Source organism: Malurus melanocephalus, unplaced genomic scaffold (assembly GCF_030028575.1).
Source record: "Malurus melanocephalus ecotype Western Australia unplaced genomic scaffold, MMel_1.1 scaffold_342, whole genome shotgun sequence".
NCBI classification, from domain to species: Eukaryota; Metazoa; Chordata; class Aves; order Passeriformes; family Maluridae; genus Malurus; species Malurus melanocephalus.
Genome location: NW_026623574.1, coordinates 402,458 through 420,163, shown reverse-complemented (window position 1 = coordinate 420,163; position 17,706 = coordinate 402,458). Strand labels below are relative to the sequence as shown.

General features: G+C 36.0%; 1 protein-coding gene across 1 annotated transcript in view; it reads right to left on the bottom strand.

Moving 5' to 3' along the window:
* Nucleotides 1-17,706, bottom strand: part of DOK6 (docking protein 6) — a 235,673-nt gene that overhangs the window by 34,261 nt on the left and 183,706 nt on the right. Inside the window, exon 7 of the mRNA XM_057378150.1 lies at nt 5,338-5,455. Coding sequence (XP_057234133.1) covers nt 5,338-5,455 — 118 coding nt within the window. The remainder of the gene's footprint in view (nt 1-5,337; nt 5,456-17,706) is intronic.

Here is a 17,706-nt window from a genome sequence, read left to right as displayed (position 1 = left end):
AGTAAAAAGCTGGAGGCAAAGCTTGATTTGCTTCTCMCACTAATAGTGAGTGAGAAGCTTCACATATTTATGAAGTCATTAAGCTAAGACATAAGAAGAGATTTATAGCTAAGAATCTGTGTAGTTTGCACTGAAGAACTTATATTTGTTGGGTTTTGGAGAGGAGAGGAGGCAATCAGCCAATATTTAACTGCTCTCCTTACACAGTTTGGGCTTTCAGTTTTAAGTCGAGACTACAGTGACTTCTGTGCTTTCTGGTCTGGCACAGAACAACCCCAGTGATGAGTGACCTCACTGAAAGAGCACCAAAATATTGGGCTTAAATGAAACCAGGAGGTTCTGAATTTGACAGTGAAATATGTTTTATTAATAATTTTTGGCTTCCCCTATTTTTCATGGCTCATAATTGCAACAACCTCTTAACTCAGCAATGATTTATCAGAATGAATGGGARTATGTCAAGATACTCTTTAGAGCATGTCAGTAATGCTCTTAGTTAGAGGCAGCAATCACTGTTGAACAAAATGGAGTTCTTTACTGGCTTCTGGCTGAGCCACATCCCACTTCCAAATGACATTTTAAAATCAGTCTAGTGATGCACTACTTTGTACAGAAATTCAAAGCTCAAAAGGAAAGGATCAAATCTACTGCATAAGGCTTGAGAAGCCACCGAATATAGTAATTTTAAATAAYGTAGCTCTTATGCTGTTTCTACTCAGTAAGTATCTTGTTTCAGGTGTCTTTTATTCATATYTCAAATTTTATAGGCTTCATTTACTAATGTGAAGGTCCTGATGAGATTCAGCAGAGGAAATGGGAATGTGGAAGCCTATAAAGCATTTCAGCTTTAGCCGCTGGTAGACACTTAGTGAAAAAATACTGAGTGATCAGGTTTATATAACAGATATATTCTAACATTTTATGTTATTCACATTGTTCAGGCACCAAGATTAGATGGGGAAATGGATTCTGTACTCTATTGCTGGGCATATGAACAAACAATGGAAATGCCAAAATGACAAATGCTCTCCCATTCATTTTACATACTTTAATTTGCAGAAAACTGCAGAAGCCTACACCAGAATTTCCTGCAGGATTAGCTTAGGGATGGCTGAACAGGATGATTCAAACCCCTCTAAATATTTAGCAAATTGAATATTCTCTGATTATTTTTAGTGACATATCAGAGTTTCCACTTTGAAAATGCTGGAAAATTACGTAGGTGGGCAAAATTTTTGTATATGACTTCATCTCCCTTTTATATACAACACCTTTTAGCTGACCAGACTAACACTACATGTTATCCTACTTGAAATACATATATTAAAAAAAAAAAAAAGTGTGAGTTTTCCCCTAACAAGGCCAAAAGACAACGTGCAATGCAGGCTTGCTGACCAAGGCCAAAGAGGAATAACAGTTTCCCTTCATTTTGGTTTGCAGAACCACCTTTCTGTTTCTTGCATCTTTATTGTGAAACACAAAAGGTTTCAGAATTGTGTATCAACAGCAAAATTCCTACAGACTTCATCAGGGCCRTTTTTTATTTCTRTCTRGTTATGKTTTTTGCACGTGCTTACAAGTTGAAGTCCTGTCATTCAAGACAAGTTTTATTTCCCAAAATTCCTCACTAAGTTTAAAAATATGACGCTTAGCAGGCTTATTAGTATTTTTCTGTGTAACTTATTTATTTTGATTTGGGTTTACAACAAAATGAGGGAATATTTTGTACTAGAGCAACTAAATATTTGTTATAAGTAAATTGTGATAAGCAACACTTATCACATACCAAGGGGTGRAAAAAGCCCCTTAAGCGTTCTCTTTCTGGAAGAAATATGTAAGATGTTACTGGTGTAATTCTTATACAAATATATGCTCCTTCACATGAGTTCTCTCACAAAAATGAATAGGATTACTTTTGTGGGTAGGTGTTCATTATTTTCAGTATGGATAGCAAAACCAAAGCCCAAAGAGTGAGCACAAACCACATCAAACAAAACAGGAGTGACTGAAAGGTTTTCYYAAATCTGAATTTCTTGGAGAAAGGCCAGGCTATAATTAGATTTTCTGAACATAATTTCCTCAGGGATTTCAATAACTGTAATACAAAAAGCTAATGATGTTTCAATACCAAAGTTTTATTTGGCCTTATTTATAAAATAATATACAAACTGACCGTGTTTGTGTCATCCAAACTCTAAAGGGTAGAGTTCTTCAGTAAGAACTRGAGTTCTTCAGATAGCAGAAAATTCAGTCTGTAATCCTTGTATTTTCATTCTAAACAGATTTAAAGCCTTACATGCAAAATCAAAAMCAAAAAAGACTAATTCTCCTTAATATTTTTTGTTATATAAAAACACGGGTGTTTTGTTTGTAAATTTTTAATCTATTATGTAATGGTGCTAAATTTCACAATATACACAAACAATAAACACTGAATTATAAGGAAACAGACAGGGTATTTTTTACATGCTTATATGGCTCTTGTATTTTTTCCTYCTTAAGCAYGATTTCAGTTAGTAAGTTTACTCTTGGCTTCTCATTTTTATCATTTTTAGATCATGATCTATAGGGGAGCATAATATAGCTATGAATGTTTATCTTTTGTTGGGCTTAACTTTTTTTTTTAGAGCTATTATTTATGAAAATGTACAATTAATTTCTGTCATAAGTCGCACAAAAATGGTGTAGCACTCTTTTTCTCTTTTTTTTCTCTGTTAGTTAAATAACCTTTTGATAAAAATAAATTTAAGGACACATCAATTTCTGAACTGTAATTAAATGCAATATTTGCATTATCAATGGAAAATAGCCCATCTTATTTTAAGATATTTTGTGCAACCTGTGTTCTTTTAGGTCCATTATTCTGTGTATTAATCTCTATAGGTCTTTACATGTAAGTATTTTCATGGGCTAATGGAGCGTGATAGACCCAGCACCCATTTATTGAAGTGCCTTTTCTCATCTGAAATGTAGTTTTTAAAAAAACAAAAATCACAAAACCCCCTACCTTCTTACTCCACGGCACATTCATTATCAGATCAACGCACACCACTAATTAAGTTAAATTTGACTGCTAAATAACTCCCAAAGAGCCAATTTATCAAAGGCAGTATGAGCACGTATTCAGTTCTCCTTATACATCACCAGCTGTTATTAATTAAATTCTAGTCACTTCAAACTGCAAGTTTGAAAAAAATTGCCACTATGGAAACACTTGTACTTAGCTGGGCTACTACTTTACTGATACTGGTAGTCATCTGGATATAAGTAGACACCACTCGAGTTATTTCTCTTTACAGTTTGTGAGGTGTTTAAAAGTTTGTGGGGAATTTTCAAATTTGTTTGGTGAATTCGCAAAGCTTTGTCATAAATACCTATGAAGGGTAGAACTAAGTTTGATGGATCATCCTCTGAAGGAAAGGTCTCCTTCTCTGAAGGTGTAATGMAGCTTTTGAAGCTCAGAGGGGATTTTGGCAGCAGCAAAGGATTTTTCCCTCAGCAGCAGCTCCTCTCAGCTGGCTGCTCTGCTGAGGTGAGGGCTGAAGTGATGCTCACAATCCTCTTCCTYGCTCCCCACCTTCCACCCACATCCACAGAGCTTCTGTGGGCTGATGCTTTGACAGCTGCAAAGACTATCAGTGTGACAAGGTATCAGGAGGAAAAGGTGTGCTCTGCACTCCCTTCACCTTCTGCACAAATTCATYGCTTTTAATTAGTAATTGCAGCAGAAGCTTCAAAGAGATTTTCATTACAGATAATGAATGGTATTCTCGCATGGAAAAGTTTTGCAGCCAGAGTCTTTGCATGCATTTCCTAGCCCACCGGTGAGACTGAATTAGTCTCTCCTGAAATCAACTACACTTTCTCAAGCTTCAGTCATCATAGTACATGTAGGAGAAATGAAAACCTTAAGTTCTGAAATATTTATTAGTCYCATGTTTCAGTGGAAGTGTGAATAAAATCTGCGTACTTCCAGAAAGTAAAATTCTTGCATTTTTAATAATAYACTTCCAATATGCTGAATCCTGCATAGCTAGGTGGCATAGATACTTTAATTATTATTTTACATATGAAGTTTTGCTTTTATTTTTAAGGTCATTTACAAGGAAGAAAACATTGTAGACAGTGAATATAATACATTTACTATCTTGATGATGAAGAAAACACACATCAAGATCACGAGCAGAGGAAATCTAACATCTCTACAAATAAACWTTTTTGCATTCTTATTGGGTCCATGAAAAGGTATCAGGGATGTGATGAATATTTGTAAGGTGATATACAATTTTTTTTTCATGAACAGCTTCTGGAAGATTGTTTTTTTTTTCTATTACTGGCATTTAAATGTAAGACTACAACCATGATTAAAAATTAACTTTGCTGTACGGGGGATGATGGGAAACAAATGCTGTACCCTTTAGAGAGTCACCTACTGAATTTGCAGTTCACCTGCCAGTTTTAATTTGTGTGATAATTTACAAAACAAAACRTTTCATGTCCTTCATCTATATACTCTATATATTTTCATGAAAACATGTACTGCTTTCTTGCATTWGGTACTCTTGTTTGTGAGTAGTTTCTAACCTCCTATCTAAATGTAAATTGTTTATGCAAATGAATAATTAAGAGAGAGAACTGRAACAAAATCCTTAAGGCCTTTAGAAGTAATACAAAGTGATATGTTTATGAAAGGCTATTTTTCAAAGGTCTGCATCTTAAATGTAACAATAATTTCAGTTTCCTAAAAGACACAAATCAATTTCAGCTTAAGAGCAGTGAATCATCATCATCAAGTTAGGCTAATTATAGCATTTAAAGGCTTAAGCAAATCTAAACATATGAAAGGAAACCATAGACAGAAGACGATGATTTGTTGAAGGAATATAAGTYAGTTGAGTCAACAGTTCATATATGTGATTTGCCAAGCAAATTTACCAAGAATAGCTCTTCTTYCTAGAATTACTTTGTTTTAATCTTGCAACTCATATCGTCACTTTATGTAGATTTAATTAGGCACCCTGATGTTGCCCAAATACTTGCCCCATCTTATTGGTAAAAAATACTAAAACAACCTGACATTCATTAGCTACCGAGAAGCTACATTGAGCCAAATTGTCTATCCAGCTTTATGTGGTGATTCTAGAAATAATTTTCACCATTAGTTTACAAAATGACTAAAAGAAACCTGTTTTATGTAAATTTGGGAATCATGCTGAGGTTCCTGACAACTGATAAAATGAAAYGGAGAGAAAATAACCAGTGCAAATGAAAAGTAATTTGCATGAATCCTGGTGAAATGGAAAGAAGCTAATGGATATGGCTCTATAAGCAACTTGCCTTGTAAACTGTAGATTTCTCCAACGCTGTTCTGCCGGGTGATGTGATGCCAGTACGCACTACGAGGAAGTGAGATCGACTTGGATAAAGTCATTGGTTCAGACAGGCTGGTCTGGAGCTAAAAGCCAAAGCAAACACAAATGGAAGGTCACACATAAGCATATTTGATAAATAATGTCAAAACTAAATTGAACATATGTTGCCATAAACATACTATTTTCTTAATTACCACAGGTTTTATACTGTCATTTAAACCRTTTTACAAGCATCAGCCCTGTGAATGCTCAGGAAAAAGCTGCAAAAGTTATCTGGGTATAAAGGTTCAGCAGCAGAGGTTGATATTAGAACATCAGAATATGTCCCTATTTATTTACAGCTATTCTTGTTGCTGCCAAGATTTTGTTATTTCCTCCTTTAACTTTATGATAATGATGGATTAGCATATGCCTGAATTCTTAAACCCCTCTGCAATCACATTTCCTTTTGGTCATTTAGCCTCTATATTGGATTGAATACCCAGAAAGATGCTAAGAGAGAATCTGAGACAACCAGCAGAGAATTAGCAATGGAGAGTCATTAATCTCTTAATCCTCCTTTGAAGAGGAGGCATCTCATGCAGGCTCCAACTTCAAGAGCAGATTTTCCTTGTCTGGGCAACTTCGTGTGACTGAAATTGTGAATTGCATGGTAAATGTTCCTGTGTACAAGAGCTACAGCACAGAAACCTGACAGGAGGAATGTCAACTTTATTAAAGAGATCTCTGGCTCTAATAAACTGTTGATGTGAGTGAAAGACAAGAAAATGCTACATAGAAAAAAGAAAGATGAAGGATTGTGCATTGCAGCAACCTCTTTGGATATTCTGCTTATGCTTTCTGTGTCAAGAAGAGAAAAGAATGCACTTGCAAATTTTTTGTATCTCTGGCTTTACAGAATATAAAACGTGATCAATATTTTTTTGGGATCTAACAAATCACCATAACACTTTGAGCATAATTTTTTCAGAGGATGTGTGAAAGGATCAATACTGAAGGATCAATTGTGTCTGAAGATTTAGAATGAAAAACCTCTTCGTTTCAGGGGTGGAACCAAGATGGTACTCTGAGAGGGTGTGCCTAGAAACTAATTTTCAAAGTGTTCAGCTACAGAACAGAAGGTATTTAAGGTTTGGATCATTTACTGCAGGTTTAGTCATTTATTCCTAGGGATTCCTCATTCAGAGCCATAATGCCAATTTAAAAAAAAAAAAGTCCTTTTTAACCATACAAACTCGTATTATTCTGTAATTTAACAACACACCCCAACTCTCCCCCAAATTTAGAGGCAGTATCCACCCAAAGACCTAAAATTATTTAAATTTTGGGTATTTACACACACTGATGCATGGAATATATTTTGCCTCAGATCTATCTGCTCTAATTACTGCTGTTCTTGTTTCCTTGAGAACTGCCATCAAAATAACTCCATGTCTACAGCTAATGTCTTTTCTGCTCATTTATAGCCAAGTATTACATTTCATTTGTCAGTGGTGCAGATCATCACTAGAAGCTATCTGATATGAAGTAAAGAGCTTGCAGAAACATTTAGTCCATTAAAAAAAGAAGTTTGAAAGCATTATGACATGAATTGCAGTTTTAGGGAGGCTTAGGTGTTCAATGTTTATTGATACACAGAATTTCCTTAATTGTAGAGATCAGAGCAGTAACAAACTGTTTATAATATTTTACCATATTTGTAGAGCAAGGGTAACAGGTAACTTTGTTGAGGAAGAAAATTACATAAAATCATCTAACTTCAATTCACCATTGATTTATTCATAATTTATTCACCCAAAAAGTAACTTAAAGGCAAAACATTTCCTTAGCATGCATTCTGAAAAAATAATTCCAGTAAATAGAGCCAGTTTGACTGCAGTTTCTTATCTCAAAGCTAAATCCATGCACTGAATAGAAGCTGTTGAACATATTATTCCTGATCTGAGGTGGTTAATTCCTGCCTGATCCGACCAATATAGGTCGAAGAACTTTATTTGCACACATTAGAGCTTTGGAAGAATAAAAAAAGGAAGGAGTTTTTTATGAAGGGGGTGGTAAAACACTAGCACATGTTGCTCAGAGAGGTTGTAGATGCCTCATCCCTGGATACATTTAAGGTCAGGTTGGTCTGTGTCGAGTTGAAGACATCTCTGCTCATTGCATGGGGTTTAGACTAGGTGGTCACTGTGTTGCATCCATGTACTGATTTTAATAGAGGAAAGTAAAAGCAATGCACCAAATTAAACATGCATCTAGAATGATTTGGTTACAAATAGTTACCAAATCTGATGAGACTTCAGGAAATAAAAACCATAATCTTGACCTTTTTACCAATTTATGAGGGAGAAAGTGATGATGGAATTAGAACTTAGATGAAAAGTAGAAATGTATACACCAAAACCACCTTAACTCAGGAAATTCTGTGTTGGGAATATAAAAAAACCCTGAATCACTGAAGCATTTTTGTCATCTGACACGAAACGAAACACCGAGCAGTTAGGCTTCATCCATTTCCTCCAGAATGTCTGATAAAATATCTCTCACACAGTGAACATTACATTTCTTTCCTGTATCCAAATTCAATACCCAGAACCAAAATATCCAAAATATTGAGTCATATGAAATCTTTGCTTTGTCAGTGACAACTTTATAATTCTTACAGGAAATTAAAAATAGGAATTAAAAAAAAAAAAAAAGAAGTCTATTAATGTGTCACTGGAAGATGCTTCCCATATTTTTCATTATTGGTCTTCTGTGAAAGGATTAAGGACTAAATTTTCTTTTAATTCTCATAGGCCATCTCCATTGACTTCAATAAATTTGTTACTCTGATATCAATAATGAATACAATCCCAGGAATGGAGCTTGTTAACTATATTTGGGTTGTAAGCTTTGATCTTTTTAGTATATTATTCTCTCTTTTTCTTTTTTTCATGAAAGAGTCAAAACACTGAAGGTGACAGAAAATACATTTGGCTTGATGAGACAAACTGAGCAATTTATAGTACATTCCAAAATTTTTTTTAGTCTACAATAAGGACAGTTTGCTTTTTACAGTTATGCTCTGAAAATAGGTTAGTTTATTATGGATAAAACCCTCTGTCTCATTTCAAATTCTCATTAGTGTCTTTAAACAAATAGCAAGAGAACTAGGTCACAGAAGACTAATAAGAGTTGTAGTCTGGAAATATGAATCAAGTACCATTATTTAGATTTTTTTTCTTTCTAATTCTAAAGAAGCTTGCTTTGTGTGTTATGCCTTGAACAGAAAGAGGGCTTAAGAAATATATTTCACCTCTCAAGTGTCAATTAGCTGACACAGACTCATTTCACTGGTACCCACAGTAAAGAATTACAAGAGTTTAAGAATCACATAATATAATAGGTAGCATCAGCAGAGGTACCAGCTCAGATATCATCTGAGTTTGAGAACAAGCAGGAGAAAAGTTTTTTGGTTTTTTAAAATGTGTTTTCTTATTTTCTCATCATGACCAAAAAAGGGTATGTTTGTCTTTTTTTTTGTAAAAACAGCTACTGTCATCCCATATTCAATTTGTACACTGTGACACATAGATCTATTTTACAAAAAACGGTTCTCATCCAGTACTATAAAGCAGATTGTTCCTTCTTAAACACAGTTTTGCCTATGTTTCTGCTGAAATCAATTCTGCTTCTCCAAACAATTTTCCAATTTATCATTTTGAATACCGTCTCTTTATTGATCCACTTCCACATTGTGTTATAAAAGTAAGATCTGGAGCATAGTAACTAGACTGATCCTTCTTTGAAAATACTTAATAAAACTGAATGCAGGATACATTCTTATGAAATTACAGTGAGAACATTCTTTCCTTTGGTGATGTGTTACTAATACTGTTCGATTATAATTTCTCTATAGTCTTTTGTTCATGATCACTTAGCTTGCTTAGAACATAGTTATATTTTACTTGGACTGTGTTCATTACTTTAAGATGTATACTATTAATATAAACATTTACAGATATCAGCATACTATTTATTTGCTAAACTCTGCTTTATATTTATTTTTACATTTTTATCCTGCTTGATGTTCCTGACAGAATACATAATATTTGCAAGAGCCCCATCACAATATATGACCTCACAAATCCTCTGAAAAAAACCTGCAGAAAAGCTATCTGTAAAAGTAATTTCAGTGATTTCAGCCTTTATAATATATTTCTAACATTAAGGTTTTCAGTAGCTATTCCAACCTTGCTATTACCCTTTAGAGAGTTACGTAATCAATTATGGACAAAAAATAAAATAAAATAGTAAAACCACTTTATGGTGCCAGGGTGGATGATGATTATTCTTTGGTGGTAGAATAACATTGTGAATGAATAATAAAGCAATGGTGGAAGAAAAGTATTCTGAAGGGAGATTAAAAGGAGCTGATTGTTTTTTGTATTCTCCTTGGCCACACTATAAAGAGAGAACTGGGACACTTTGCTCCTTTTCTGGAGGAAGTGTGTTGGGTTTTTTTCTTTTATTGTTTCTTTCCTCTAAAAGAAGCTCACAATAGATCAATGTTGTCTGAAAGAATGGATTCCTGTTGGAGGAAAATTAGATAGATTTTATAGCACATTGGGATTACATTTGTTGAATGTCAGTAAGCTGCATGTCTTCACCCCAATTCCTTCACAAAACTGCAGGTTTGTTCCTTTTGTGATAGAAGTTTCCTGGAAACTAATAATTTCTGTGAGGGTAGAAGCTCAGATTCTTACATCTTTCAAAGTTTTGAGCCATTTTAGTTTACGTAAGCAAATACTTAATCTACTTTTCATTGCATAAAACCATTCACTACTATTTCAAGCCTGACTATACAGCAGGTCTTAGTGCAAACAAACACAACTGAACTAATTTATTCAAGAAATACATGTTTGTTTATATATATATATATACATATATATAATAGAGAATCCAATATTGAACAGATGTTATTTGCAGATATTGCTTTTCCTTTCTGTTGCCATGAAATAGGAGCCATCCATGTACCCTTGCAGCCCCGAAGACCAACCACAACTGAGCCAGCAGGTGGAGGGAAGTGATTGTCCCTCTCTGTTCTGCCCTTGTGGGACCCACCTGGAGTTCTGCATCCAGCTCTGAGGGTCCCAGCAAAGGAAGGACAAGGACCTGTTAGAGGAGCTGCAGAAAGGGCCATAAAGATGATCAGGGGAAGGAGCACCTCTCCTACAAAGATAAGCTGAGAGAGCTGGGGTTGTTCAGCCTGGAGAAGGCTTCATCTTGTCAATGTTTGTAAATACCTGAAGGGAGAGCGCAAAGCATGCAGACCCAGGCTCTTTACAGCGCCTCAGTGACAGGACCTGAGGCAATGTCCTCAAACAAACATAGGAGATTCCCTCTGAACATCAGGAAACACTTCTACTGTGAGGTTGAATAAGCACTGGCACAGATTGCCCAGGAAAGCTGTGAAGTCGCCCACCTTGTAAATATTCAAAAGCCATCTGGACATAGTCAGGACAACCAGCTTTGATGGCCCTGCTTGAGCCAGGGGACATGGAGTCCCTTCCATCCTCAATCAGTCACTGATTGTCATCTTTAAAATTACAGAGGTTTTACTGAACAGGGAGAGTCCCAGATCTGTCTTCTGAACAGGGTAAGGATAAAGAAATTGAAGTGGAAACGACTGAACTGAAATGCACCAGTTAGATCAAAGAAAGAGACCATCAACAAAGACTTGTATTCTGCATTTGGAGCAAGAGTTTTCTGGGGAATTCAGCTGGAAAGTTATGCTGCTCCAGAAGGGGCTCTTTCATGAGTTTTGTCAAGCCAAAGTTAAAAATAGCGAGGCTTGCTATCAGTGCTGACATAAAAAGTCTTGTCCTCCTCCCTCTGTCTGTTTTCCACTCTCCTTGCTCTGCTGAGTAGTCCTCTCTTTTACAAAGCTACTAGAGCCTGACCTCAACCTCATATGCTCTGGCAAAGTCTTCAAAGTACAAGATTACTTTCATGGAATTACTTCCCAAAAGATATGGCACATCTTAAACAGATATTTGGGACCCTTGAAGTCTCAGTGTTTTACTCGAGAGCACTGTAAGGACAGCCTTTCTGACTTCATAGAATTTTGCTTTAGAACTGGTGTGGTAGAAGCCATAGTATGAAAAATGTCTCTCAGTGGAGAACAGACTTGAAAAACTCTCACTAGGATGAGGCAAGAAAGGTGAAATATGGATGAACATGGACTGTCCCCAGTAGGGAGAACCCCACTTGAATAAGGTTGGGGCTGAAAAATTTGATTTCTAAAAATCTCTACTATCTGTATTCACTCCTCACTCCAGAGTTATTTGACTTTCATTATTTCTGATAAAGCAAATGACTTGGACCTCATGAGATTTCTTATGAAGTTTTCTTCTATTGTGTAAAACAGATCAGTAGTTTCCAATTACACATAATAGTGGAAATCAAATTTCTTTTAGCTTCTTCATTTCAGTATACAGAACTTGCTGACCAATGAACTTTAATAAAATGACAAGAAGACAATTTTCTGAACACTTTCTGAAACAATAATCATCAATAACTTTTCATGAATATTCCTCATTAAGCTTATCAGTGCGTGACTCTGGTATTCAGTAACATACACAGTCTGGCTGACCTCCACTTCCTGACATTTTCAGAAGTTAGTTTTATATGTTGCACAAAGACATTTCAATTAAAAACAAGAAATAGCAAACTTAGAATACATTAAAATGACTATTATGTAGCAAAGTTTTCTCAGATGACTCTTCAATATCTTCCAAAAGATATTCAGTTCCTCAGACTCAGTTCTTTCCTATTAACTAGCTACTTTTACACATTTAAAATGCATCTTGAATCACACATGCTGAGCCTAGGTATATATATATGATTTACAAGAATGTAAATTATTAAGTTTTAGCTTTGAAACATATTGTACTTTTTGGGGGGAGTTGGAGGTTAAATATATGCCAGAACATATGAGCACACAAATAAACACATTAATTTAATTCAAGGCAATTTATTCATAATTGATTAAATATTTACTTCAGTAGCTCCATTGCCTTTAATGAGCTTTTACAGAGTGAAAATCAACTGAGAAGCTGGAATATAAAATTATATAGCTATTCTTCTCCACTGTGTGTGCTCACAGGGATCACATCATGATCATGTATATAGATAGATACAGCCAGATTCTTGATAAGCTTCTTTTAAAATTGAAATAAGAAATCATTAAAAAGCAATGCATTAAAAAGCAATGCTTCTAAATAAATATACACAATGTATATTTGGAAATATTTGAGGTTTTGTGGCCCAGGAACAGCTCTTAGTGAGAGACATGATTCTCTAAATCACAATCCAAATTTCTGCATATAAAAGAAGCTAGTGAAATTTCTGCTTCCTTAATGTATTTACTAATATGGCAAAAGTAGCTGCAAATCAGAAATTCAGTTAGAAAAGTGGGAGACAGAGAAGTGCTTGCAGATTGATTTATCTTTCTAAATACTTGCATCAGCCTAATAAATCTCACCATTAGCAACCTTTCTTCACCTAACCTCATTTTCAGACAAAAAACAGGTGTGTTTTTTTTCTGCTGGCAAAAGTTGCTTGGCACAGTAAAAGTTGTAGATACATGACCACATGCCATATAATTCAAGTCTTTTAAAATCCATGGTTACTATTCAATAAAACAATCCTTTGCCTCTGTTTCAGCTTCACAAAACAAAGGAAATAGAATTATACCTGTTGCCATGGTAATCTGTAACTCTATTGCTTTTTTTTTGCTTCAGATAATACAAAATGTATGTAAAGGTGATCGCCAAACAATACATGGGAACACATCACAGAAATGCCATCATTTTAGCAAGGACTTTACAAAAATCTCTCTGGTGGTAGCAATTGCAACTTTTACCACTATGTTCTACAAGGAAATGATTAAGAATAATGAAGAGAAGAACCTTTGCTGATTTATCAATGGATTTTGAATCACAAAGACTGTAGAGATATGCATTCAACAGCCAGATATATGAATCCATATGAATCTTGCCTGGCAGCTGCCTTTAAGGAAATGGATTGTGACAGACTGAATATGTTATGAGATGAGCAGCTTTTACCCTGAGACAGTCATAAGAAACAGAGAAATGGATGCTTCTGCCACAGCATGGAAAATCTTCATTAATTCCTTGCTGCTGAATGCTGTAGAACTGAAACATTTTTCAAAATCTATTCCTGCAGTTGAGATGGAACAGTCCTCCATTACATTGAACATCTTCATCATCAACGTGGGCAATGGGACAGAATCCACTCGTAGCAAATTTGGGGTTGACATCAATCCAGGGGGAACAAACACCCAGAAAGGAGCGCTTCTGTTCAGAGGGACTTCAGCAAAGCAGGAAAAAGGATCACAGAAATGTCATAAAGTTTAGCAGTGACGGCTGCTAATGCTGCAACTGGGCCAGGGCAACTCTGTGCACAGGCACAGCCTGGGGATGACTTGCTAGGTAGAAACTGTGCCAAAGGGAGCTAGTTGTCCTGGTGATAATAGGAATGACCAGTGTACACATGCAGTGATGGAGGCTAACAACACTCTGGGTCACACTAGCAAAAGCATAGCCAGTAGAAGGGGGGAAGTCAAATTTCCCCACTATTTGGCATTTGAAAAAATACATTTGGGAGTTTAGCTATGCTCACAAAGTCTTCAGGTTCGAGCCTGGGCACAGAAGGAATGTCAAACTGGAGAGATTCTGGCAGAGAACTTCTGAGAAGCAGAATATGATCAGGGATGCTGGTTTAAGTGTCTAATGTTTATTCACCATGAGAAAGAGAAGGCTAAAAGAAATCTAACCCCATTTTCTTTCTCTCTCCCAAAGATATGTTTCAAAGAAGACTGATACCAAAGATGCACAGTGAAAGGACAAAAGTCAACAGGTCACAGGCTGTGGCAAGGGAAATTTGAGACAGACTGAAGGCAAAAAATCCTTCACAATATGGAGAGCCAAGTGCTGGAATAAACACCCATAAGCTGCATCATTGGGGGTATTCAAAACTTAACTGGATAACTTTGTCTAGTTTTGATGCTATACCTGCTTTAAACAGACAAGTAGGTGAGGTGACCACCCTTCCAATGCCAATATTTCTGATCCTCTGTTCAATGGGTTTGCAAATCTGAGAGCTAATGAAATGTGCTGTGCCATTGAGTCAAAGTGACTTTCTGCTGACTGTAGTAGCTGCACATCTTTGTACAATACCGCTGCTGTAGTTAGTGAAATATAACTGTTGTCAGTGAAACAATGTCAAACCAACAGTACAGGGTCTATAGTCTGTACTACTGCCTTACATCTCTCCTGAACCAGATTCCTGCAGAGCAGATTAAAAACTCTTGGCATGGCTGGTATCATATGAGACATCAGTAGAATAAGAACAACTATCCACAGATTTTTAGTTTTAGATACTCAGTATCTGATGTCTTCAGTCTAAAGATAATAAGGATTATAAATAACTTTAATGTTAAAATCCCTGTAATCTGTATAAAAAAGAATAGAACTGGAGGAAAGAAGCAAAATGAAGACATAGGTAAACTTCACCTAATTTTTGTCCTACCAACAAGTACCCGATGAGCCACAGCACAAAAAGTACAGGAGGGAATGACAAAGTAACTTTAGGGCTGTTATGAGAATTTTTGATCCCTTCTCAGATTATTTCTTTTTATAATTCTCCTGTTCTCTGAAAAGCACGGTGCCTCCTCTGCAAATCATTGATAAAGAAGTTTCTTATTAATCAGAGACAAAGCCTTAACTATTCCCTTGAGTGATATAAAGAACTCCTAAACAGAGTTGCTGAAACAGAGGAAGGTCTTGCTTGACAGGAGACACAAAATGATGTTATAATTCAAAAGACGGATGGAAACCATGTGAAAAATATCTTTTCCACAAGTTAATTCTTCTGTGAATAAGCTACTGAGTATGATTAAGGATTTGGTTTGTTATTGTTTTGCTTTTGTGCTATGCCTAGCATACAGCTGATGACTCCATGACCTTGGGCAATTCATACACAGCTGAATTTGGCCTTAATCGTTCTGTGCCTCATTTTACTCATTACTATTAACATTATAATAATACCTGTCTCCTGAGAACATTGGATAACTTCATCAGCTATTATTTTTGCTACTAATAATAATAATAGAAGCTCCATGGTTACTTCATTTTATAAGGAACAGTTTTCTGGAAATAGCAGATATGAAATTAATACTAAATTAAGCCTCCCCGTGAGGTGGTTTGAGGATTATTTTTTAGTAATACTTAAGTCAACATAACCTGCTTCTCTGTTGGGAGAGTTCAATGACATGACCCTACCAGCACAGTTATGCAAGCCAGCTGGTTTAAAAGGCACACAATAGGAAAGAAAACTTCCATATTAAATGCTTTGAGGTTAGTTAAGGGGAAGGCTGGGCTCCAGTCAGACATGCAACAACCACTGCATAATTACAGCAGCCATTGCTAATTTATAGCTCACTTCACCCACAGCTTTTAGCAAATAGGACTGATAAACAAATCATCAATTTTGTTTAGGGAAAAGTTCTTTGGCACTTCATTTTCTGCATTTCTGGAAACAAATATGAATTTCAGCCTGACAGTGCCTCTGCTACTACTTTGATAGCTCTGTAAATATGCAATATTTTGCAAAGAACGAGAAAAACAAAAAGAAAAAAGAAATAAATTTGCTCATGTCACCAACCTTCAAATCCTCTTATATTCAACTGCAACTCCATAAAGTTGAAATAAATGATATCTGACTTTTGAGAAATAGCTCTTTAAAAGTGCCTAGAAATGTAGATAGGTGGGTAGAGGGATTTTTAAAGTGCTTACATGCTAAATTCTCAGGAGGGTTTGCATCTTTGGATACCTTACTATGAAAAATTCTTTGCCCTGCTGCATTTAAACAAAGTAATCAGACCATGGTGACTTAAATAGGAATGTTCACAGTGCAGCCCAGATGAGTGCAAACATAACTGGGGTGAACAGAACAGGGAAAACAGTGTTCATAGGATACATGTATGACACTCCAGGATAGATTCATAGGATGGAGCAGGCTCCATGCAGATTAAAAAAAAAATTGTATCTCAGGTGAAGCATCTTTGCAAAGCTTTTAATACAAATATTGATTGAGCTGATACTTTATATTACTTTATATTACTTTATATTACTTTATATTACTTTATATTACTTTATATTACGAAGGATTTCTACCTGAATCTTAGGTAGCATGATAGACAAAAAGTTAAAAGAACACTGTAACTGCATAGAAAATCTTCCAGAAATTTTTAAGGAGACAAGAATGAGAGTAATTTTTAGGTAATGATGCACATCCATGTGCTAAGGTACTTGGGGTTTAATCCATAGGAGAAATTTATTGTATCATTTTGCATTCAAGATCATCCAGCCTTATGACTACAGAAAAGAGAGATTTCAAAATTGTGTCAGACAAAGAAAGAATTGAATTTTTTCCACCATATGCTGAATGAAAACCCACATGACTAGTGCCACTTCAAAAACATTCAAAACTACAGGGCAAGTTTAGTTTCCAAATGGCAAAACAGCATTTAAATTACATCACCAGCCACCAAAATATTTGACACATTCTTATGTAAGGATTTCCCAGCTCTGCTCTCGCACCTACCCACGCTGCTTACCTACACACCCCACAACCCTTTATGTGGTCTGCAGTGTTTGTGACATGAGGAAGAGCTCTGTTCCCCGCCCCCACCACTTTGTAGGAGCAGCTGCACCAACCCTTCGTTGCCATAGTAAAGATTTTCCCTATTCTGTGGTTTCATTCAAAGACCCAGGAACACCAACCACCTACGGAGTTTCTTGGAGAATCTGGGCTTTACACCTCTTGCTGCCTGCAAGGTGCTGTTTAGGGGCATAGTGGAACCCTGCAGTTCACAGAGGAAGAGGGGGTAAAAAAGGTCTTGACTTGGTAAGGAAGGGATAAATGGAAGACTGGTGGCTGTGGAAGCTTGAATTTTATAGTGGGATTGTTCCACTGCACCAGGGGAGGCTACAACTGGGGACGTTAAGGAACATTTCTTTACTGGGAGGCTGGTCAGTCACTGGAACAGGCTTGCTAGAGAGGTGGTCAGTGCCTCAAGATGGTCAGTGTTTAACAAGTATGTGGACAATGCCCTCAAAAATTTTCTTTAACTTGTGGTCAGCCCTGAAGTGGTCAGACAGTTGGATTATATGACCATTATAGATCTTTCCAATATTCTATTCTATTCTATTCTATTCTATTCTATTCTATTCTATTCTATTCTATTCTATTCTATTCTATTCTATTC